We start from the raw sequence: 8319 nt of genomic DNA on the forward strand, positions 1-8319 counted from the left end.
TAGTCTATATGGGAGATAACAAGGGTGTGAGTGAACATTTGAAGGGCTTCCTGATTCAGGAAAGGGCACAACTTGTGCACAACACAGAGCTGTGCAAAGGCTTTAAGCATATCTTCTTGTCAAAAGGGTCAAGTTGGCTCTTAAGATTTTTGTGTGTCCCACAGAAATGGATTCCTTTAAAATGTTCACTGTTGTGACACAATGTAAGGAACTGGCCCTTCTTGGCTGGCAAACAGTCATATCACAAAACAAACCATATTGGAGCATCTTGTAGTAGAAGATGGTTTTGCTGGATTCAACCTTTTCCACTGTTTTCTGCGGACTTCTGCATACCAGGAAGAGAAATAAATAGGGATGGGCACATTAATTCACCATTCACATCTCCCATCACATATAGAGAGCAAATGTCTTCATGTACCCAAGAAGATTCTATGCAGAATTTAAAACTTGGAAAAAGAAGATTAAAAAAAATTTTTTTTTTATAACTAACATCATAGCACAGGAATAATTCAGTCTGAGTGTATTTTTGAAGTTCATGTTCTATTGTTAAAATCCTTGCATTTACTCTAGGATTACCAACCATTTCTGCTGCTGTATTTGTACCTTCAGACTATGAGTTATGACCTGCAGTCAAACCAAGTTGGCATTCATCATTCAATGCATTAGCAGAATTGACTAGATCCAGATTGGAAGAAACAATGGATTTTTTAGAGAATAACAGTGAACAGCTTATTCAAAGAACGGGGATGGCAACTATCAAGAAAATAGTACACTGTCTTTTTGCAAAATCTGTTTTGTCACATGAAGAAAAAGATAGTATCATTTGCCAAAAAGCAAAGCAGCATGTGTCAAGAAAATTGATATACGCCATTTTGAAAAAAGGAGACAAAGCCTGTGATCTTTTGGTGAGATCATTCGAGCAAGTAGATTTTTTTTGTTTTTCAGAAACTACAGGGAACCTGTAAGTAGATAGACAATTTATTTATATCTGCATGAATTATTACATGACATCCATGACTCTTGTTGTTGTTTATTCATTCAGTCGCTTCTGACTCTTCGTGACTTCATGGATCAGCCCATGCCACAGCTTCCTGTCAGTTGTCGCCACCCCCAGCTCCCCCAGGGACAAATCCGTCACCTCTGGAATATCATCCATCCACCTTGCCCTTGGTCAGCCCCTCTTCCTTTTGCCTTCCACTCTCCCCAGCATCAGCACCTTCTCCAGGGTGTCCTGTCTTCTCATTATGTGGCCAAAGTATTTCAGTTTTGCCTTTAATATTGTTCCCTCAAGTGAGCAGTCTGGCTTTATTTCCTGGAGGATGGACTGGTTTGATCTTCTCGCAGTCCAAGGCACTCTCAGAATTTTCCTCCAACACCACAGTTCAGAAGCATCTATCTTCCTTCTCTCAGCCTTCCTTATGGTCCAGCTCTCGCAGCCATATGTTACTACGGGAAACACCATTGCTTTAACTATGCGGACCTTTGTTGTCCGTGTGATGTCTCTGCTCTTAACTATTTTATCGAGATTTGTCATTGCTCTTCTCCCAAGAATTAAATGTCTTCTGATTTCCTGGCTGCAGTCAGCGTCTGCAGTAATCTTTGCGCCTAGAAATACAAAGTCTGTCATTGCCTGTACATTTTCTCCCTCTATTTGCCAGTTATCAATCAATCTGGTTGCCATAATCTTGGTTTTTTTGAGGTTTAACTGCAACCCAGCTTTTGCACTTTCTTCTTTCACATGACTCTTACTGCTGTCCAATTTCTAGTATATAAATATGGTTCTCTCACACAGGTGGGCAATATTTTGTATTAGGTATCATTGTAGATATTCTTATAGTAAGAATGCTTTATCATGATTGGGAACTTTTCAAATTTATTTGCTTCATTAAGAGAAAATTAACCTCAAGCCTTTTTTTTTTGCCTAAGATGGAGGAGGCATCAGGAGAAAGGCCTCTGCTGAAGATTTTTGTGTACCATTAGAAACATAGAAACATGTGGTTTTTAAGAACCCTGTTCCATAGCAGAGAAAAGTTTTAAGAGTTGGAACTAGCACTTGAAGTGGGCTCCAAAACAACTAACTAAGTGAAAATAATTATGCTATAAAATGGCACAGAAGTGTGTGGAGCTACACTAATGAAAAAGTATAAAAAAGATGTTTGATGGAGCTATAAAGTAAAAGAGATTGTGGGTCAGAAACAATACATGTAAGAAAACGACTGCTATAAAAAAGGATAAAGGTATTCTATAATGCACTTGGTTGCAAAGAATGTAGTCAAAGAAAACAAGGAACAGTTAAAAGAAGCAGAGAAAATGCAGAGCAATTTTGATGGAAATAAAAATTGTTTTGGAAGTGAATGAAAAGGGTTAACCAAGGATCCTTGTTCTTAAATAAAATGTTAATACTAAAGAACTGTGTGTGGTAAAACAGGAAGATAGAGGGTCAAGTATAAATGGATGCTGAACATAGATTGAATACAAAAATGACCAGTATAAAAGAAGTACATTAAAGTTGTTGGGTCATATGAAGGGAATGAATGACTGAATCACAAAACAAATACATCAAGGAAAAGCAAATGGGCTGATGAGAAAGGAAAGCACAAGGAAATCATGGTTGGATGGAACTGACAGGATCCTGTAAAAGAGAGAAATGAGAAATTTAAAGAACAAAAGGTAATATATGAAGCATTGTATGGATGTCAGAAGCAAGGATGGTCTGCAGGGGTAGAAAGGTATATAAAATGAATATGTTGATGCACACTAGATTTAGCTATATGGCCTTATTTTGCTTATCTCTTACATCATATTTTTCATTTATTTTGCTTTTCTGCACTTTGCAGAATGTTGCTTACCCCAAAGGGAATACTGTAGTGTTATGGGTATGCAAGTATGTAATGTAATAGATTAAAACCTTAACTAGCTTTTTTCTCAATTTGTTTATAGCTGAAGGCTTAAAGAATTTGAAAAAACTGAATTTATTGCAATTGAAAGAGGTTACAAATGTTGGAGATGGAATGATAAATATAGTAAAATCAGTATCCTTATATCTTCAAGAGCTAGAAGAAATTTATTTAGTTAACTGCTGCATTTTGGCGACTGCTGTAGAAATTCTAAGTAAAGTCAGTGTTTGTGGTTATTTTAATCCCTTTATAATAATAGTATTAATAATAATAGTATTCTTGGTGATATACCCAAAACAAATCCCATTTTAAATAATAGTGCTTAAAATTCTAGAACAGATTTTTCTTCCCCAAACTGTTACTCTCTAGATGTCAACAGCCTTGCTGGCTATGAATTTTGGGTGATGTAGTCCAACACACAGAAAGGATAGTTGGTTGAGGGAATCTACACTGTAGAACAAGAACGGTATTTCAAAACAGAATTTTGTTTTGACATTACAAACATTATGCAGTTCAGACTGTTTGGCAGCAGCTGTTATGGGTGTCAGACCAAGGTCTTTCTCATTACTTCCTCCTGGATCCTTTAAACTGGAAATGCCACCTGAGCTTGCTGCTTTTCTGCATACAAAGAACATGTTCTATCCTTGAACTCTGACTATTCCCAATCTATAAATCAGTCTTCTCCAACCTGTTGCCCTCAGTGTGTGTTGAAATTACACTTCTCAGGCTTTTCAACTAATGTGACTATTTCAAAATACTTCCCTCTTCTGTGACCCTCCAGATGGTTCTAAACTTAACTGTAACTTCCAGGATCCTTTCAATATTAGTGTTGTTGGTCAGGGTTTCTGGGAATTGAAATTCCAGCAACATCTGGAAAGCCAGAAGCCCCCATCCCTCTTTTAGCTAAACCTTCACTCTGTGGACTGCCAGCTCAAGACACAGTTTCTCAATAGGGTGATGCTATAACATGACTTGTTATATCATTCACACATCTACTCCTGTCTTCAACCTTTCTTCCTATAGTGCTCCCAGAAGCAGACCTCTTTCTTTCCCCTTTTGCATTTAATTTAATTTAATTTAATTTAATTTAATTTAATTTAATTTGTTATATCCACCTACTCCATTAGACTCTGGGTGGGTAACAAAATCCAGAAAACATTTAAAACAATTAAACAGACATAATTTGACTGTTGTTATTGCTGCTGCTATTATTATTATTAGCAATTTATCACAGTGGTCTGTTTAAAAAAGCACAGAGTGAAGATCTTATTTCTTATTCTTTCCCAGGCCTATAACAGCAAGTTAATTAACTGAATTTACAGAAGTAAAGATGAATCCAAGCGAGTCGTTACCTTTTTGTGTATGTACGTACGTACGTACGTATTCGTTGAAAGCTGAAATATCCTACCAAAGATGAAAATTCTGATGTTCCCTTGGGTGGATGAAGTGAATGTTTGCCTTGTTAAGTTGGAAGAACTAGAAAGAATGTCACAGTTGACCAAGCTTGGGCTAAAGAAATGCCAAACTACCAACTCTGAGGCCCAAATTCTGAGTAGGTATACATTGCAATAATAAAAGAGAGACATGAAAGCAAGAGTCTAGGACTCAAATGTGATAGCATACTGGCTCAAAGCACTTGCTCTGATCCAAAACGCTATGCAAAAATCAAAAATCAAAAACAATTTAAAAATAATAGCAAAAATCATTAAACACTTTTGAAACAATAAAAATATTAGAACCATTAAAAACCATAATCTGCAGGAGAGCACCATTCATTTTCCTAAAAGTACAACCGCTTAACAGGCTCTCCACCAACATCACCAGACCCCTAGGCTAGAGGACAAAGCTACGACTTCCGGCTCTTCTGGAAGGCCAACAGGGCCAGGGCCAATCCCCCATCTGGAGGGATGATGTTCCAAAGAGCGGGTGCTGCGGCAGAAAACAGTCTCCTCCTGGGTCCTCTCAGATGACATTCCTTCATAGACAGGACACGCAACATGCCCTTTCTGCCAGATCTGGTGGGATGGATAGATGTGATTGGGATGAAGCATCCCTCAAATACCCCAGCTGATTTTTGTTGATTTTCTGCATGTTTGGGTATATACAGATATGACCTAAAACAGAAGGCTCTTCCTGTATGCACAAACATGCTTTTTGAATCTCCTCATGGCAGGAATAATAACAATAGTTTTAATTTATATAGCCACCCATCTCCTTGTAGCAACTCTAGGGGGCTAACAGCATAGTACAAAAAATACAAAAAAAAAAATCCACAATAAAGCAACAACATACATATAAGACAGCCAAGGTAGAAACCTTTCTACAGTAAATCATAACAACAACCACATGTAGTTAGCTAGTTGCTAAATTTTGCCTATAGCTAAATATTTCCAGCAAATAAATCTCCTCTCTATTATAGTTATGGAACCTGCATCCCGAATCCTTGCTGAGGTTAGATTCTTGCTCTTGGGAATGCTCACACAGGACCCTTTAACCTTCAATACTAAATGGCTTGATTCTGAGATGTAAAGCATTGTCTTTGTATTCTCCTTGATATTAAGATTCAGTGTAGGCCATTTTAGAACATTAATTTATATACATATGATTAAGTCTACATGCAATTAAGTTTTCCGTATAATCTGAGAAACAAAAAATTGCTGAATGTAATTCAGACCTATTTCCTTAGGTACTCTTTTTGCAAAAGCATCCCTAAGAGATCTCCAGCATCTGGACATGGCAGAGAATTGCCTAACAAGTGAGGGATGGCTTACTATCTTGAAGGCATTAACACATCTCAAGAAGCTGACATTTCTAGCCTTCAGCCAACAACAAGGCTTTACACCTTCTGCCCTGTTAGTCTTGGCACTGGCCCATCTAATAAGCCAGCTGGTTTCTTTACAAGAGATTGATCTGACTGGTTGGCAGTTTGATATTCACGAGCTGCGAGAAATTAACAAGGCAAAGGAAAGTCATAGGAATGAGTTGCAAGTAATAGTTTCTTAAAGCAAGCCACTTCTGGACTCAACATTTGATTCTCCAGAGCCCAGCTGAAGTGCCTTTCTGTTTCATACTAAGTATCTGGACCTTAATATGAAGACCAGTAATGGACTTAGGGGTGGAAAAAGACAGAATGTAGCACTTGAAATTTTTTAAAAATGTGGAATATATAGTTTTTAAAAGCCACAGACATTTACTGTGCAGCCTTTTAAAAATGTGGAAGGAGAATGGGTGTTGTAAAAGTTCTCTTCCTCTGGATTTTAATATATTATGATGTATAAACAATTACAGTGTTTTTTGTTTTCTTTTTAATGATAGTGGTGAATATGCATATCTGTTTGGAAAGACAATTCTAATATAATCAATATAAGAAAAATTATGTTTGCACATTTTCCTTTGGTGTTTCAAGTGCTTTAATTCCCCCTCCCTTGTTTGATGTGAAGAACAAGAAAGATTATTTAGAGGTTTCTGTGTAATGAAAGTCATCCAACAATTTACTACCTTCTTTTGCCTATTGTACCTCTTGAACAGAAACTTAACACCATGGAAAACCAAGTAACCAGAGCCTCTGATCTCCTGGATGGCTCAAATTTTGAACTGGTGTGCTATCACCCATGTATGGATAAAAATGAGAGATAGCTATTGATAAAGAAAGCAAGCTGACTTTTCTTTCCCTAGTCTCTTCCAGCGGCATCATTTCATGTATCATCAGCTGTTTTTTGTTTTTTTGTTTCTTTGTGTGTGGCTGCGACACCTTTTGGCCTCCATTTGACTACCATATTTATTATCTGAAGAATGCCTTTAATGAGCTGAAGGTGAGATAATGCTAAATTGTGAAGATGAAGGGTCCCCTGTGCAAGCACCGAGTCATGTCTGACCCTTTGGGGGGATGCTGCTTTCGCGGTGCTTTCTAGGCAGACCATAGCGGGGTGGTTTGCCATTGCCTTCCCCAGTCGTCACCTTCCCCAGCAAGCTGGGTACTCATTTTACCAGCCTCGGAAGGATGGAAGGCTGAGTCGATCTGAGCCGGCTACCCGAGAATCCGGCTTCTGCTGGGATTGAACTCGGGTTGTGGGGAGAGTTTTGGTTGCAATACTGCTGCATACCACTCCGTGCCACACGAGGCTCTAAATTAGCTAGATTAGGAATGCTGAAATATTTGTACTGGGAAATGCATCAAGAAATACACTTTAGAGAGGACAGCTTGTAAATCCTTACTTCCAGGTGCTGCTTCATCATTCCTAAGATGAATGGCTTTGTAAAGCAGCTTACCACTCTCCTGGCAGCCCTATAGTGTCTCTCCAAGACTCCTTGGAGCATTGTATTCAGAGGTGGCTGTGGCAGTCGCCTATACAGGCAATCAGTTGGCACTACACATGGAGTCAATCTGAATAGTCCTGCAGAGTGCATATGGTGGCCAGTCAATGGCTGGATAGCCAAAGAGTGAGAGGGGGTGTTGCTGGTGCCAAAAGCGTGTGTCAGAGGAGGATACAGTGTGAGTGGCACTGATGGAGCAACAGTGGGTCCTTTGCTGATCTCAAGTAGTAGCTCTCCTTCTGCATCAATCAGACACTGGATCTTCTCAGACTGCCACTGCAGGTCTGCAATTGCAACTGCCTTGGCTAAATGAATGGGACTTTTTCTTCTGTTGCTTAAATTGCAGCGGACATGGAGGAAGCTTTCATTGGGTTCAAGGATGTGTGGGACTTCTCTGTTCAAGATCAGCTCTCCGATGACAATCACTTTTCTTCCCCTTTTAGGCTCAAATAAAAATATATTCAGACTGGTAGCAAGCTATACAGTCATTAGCATCAGGTATCCCTGGGCCTCAGGAGGGATAACTTTCAAACACCTTCATCTATATGGAGAGAAATCAAAGCAGGGATTGCTAGACAATTCTTAAAGAGTTAGAAAGCAAGCAAGAACTGTTGGATTTCTATATTAATGCTGTGCCAGTGACCAATATTGTCAGCCCTTCAAGATAGACAGGACTAGAAAACCAATGTCATGTAGGTCAGTACTACTTTGATTGTAAAGCTATAGTAACAGAATCTTGCAAGTCTGAATGTGCTTCCCCTTCCCTCCCTTTATCTTTGTGTGAATTAGGGAGGGGCTTGTCTGAGATGTTTACTCACATTACTTTCTCCGCCCTGGGCTCAGGCCCCTTTTATCTGATGTTGCCGTGGTAGTGGCTCTTCTTCCTGTTCTTCAAGGCCCTTCTCTCTTCACTCTGCAATTATGTTCAGGGTCTTTTCTCAGACCAGCTGGAAGGGAAATCAAGCAGGCTATAGAACTTAACTTAACCAATCCTACATATACCTGCTGACATCAGGAACAAAGTTTTTTGCAACCATTTTAAGATAAGTAATATTGCACAAAACCAAGTTCCTCAGAGATCATATGATTTCAGAATTAACTTCTGATA

The 8319-nt window shown here is 38.8% G+C and overlaps 1 protein-coding gene across 1 annotated transcript; it reads left to right on the forward strand.

Annotated features, from left to right (window-relative positions):
* Positions 1–557: 557 nt before the first annotated feature.
* Positions 558–6044, forward strand: NLRC4 (NLR family CARD domain containing 4). Its single transcript, XM_063290858.1, has 4 exons — positions 558–961; positions 2918–3111; positions 4297–4449; positions 5584–6044. The coding sequence occupies exons 1-4, from the start codon at positions 699–701 to the stop codon at positions 5898–5900; spliced, it is 927 nt and encodes a 308-aa protein (XP_063146928.1). The 5' UTR covers positions 558–698; the 3' UTR covers positions 5901–6044.
* The last annotated feature ends 2275 nt before the right edge of the window (positions 6045–8319 follow it).

Source organism: Candoia aspera, chromosome 1 (assembly GCF_035149785.1).
Source record: "Candoia aspera isolate rCanAsp1 chromosome 1, rCanAsp1.hap2, whole genome shotgun sequence".
Classification (NCBI taxonomy): Eukaryota; Metazoa; Chordata; class Lepidosauria; order Squamata; family Boidae; genus Candoia; species Candoia aspera.

Coding starts and splice junctions, on each gene's coding strand:
- NLRC4 (XM_063290858.1), top strand. CDS start 699: ATGGATTTTTTAGAGAATAACAGTGAACAGCTTATTCAAAGAACGGGG. Junction 962..2,917: donor TCAGAAACTACAGGGAACCT/GTAAGTAGATAG, acceptor AACCTTAACTAG/CTTTTTTCTCAATTTGTTTA. Junction 3,112..4,296: donor GACTGCTGTAGAAATTCTAA/GTAAAGTCAGTG, acceptor TTGAAAGCTGAA/ATATCCTACCAAAGATGAAA.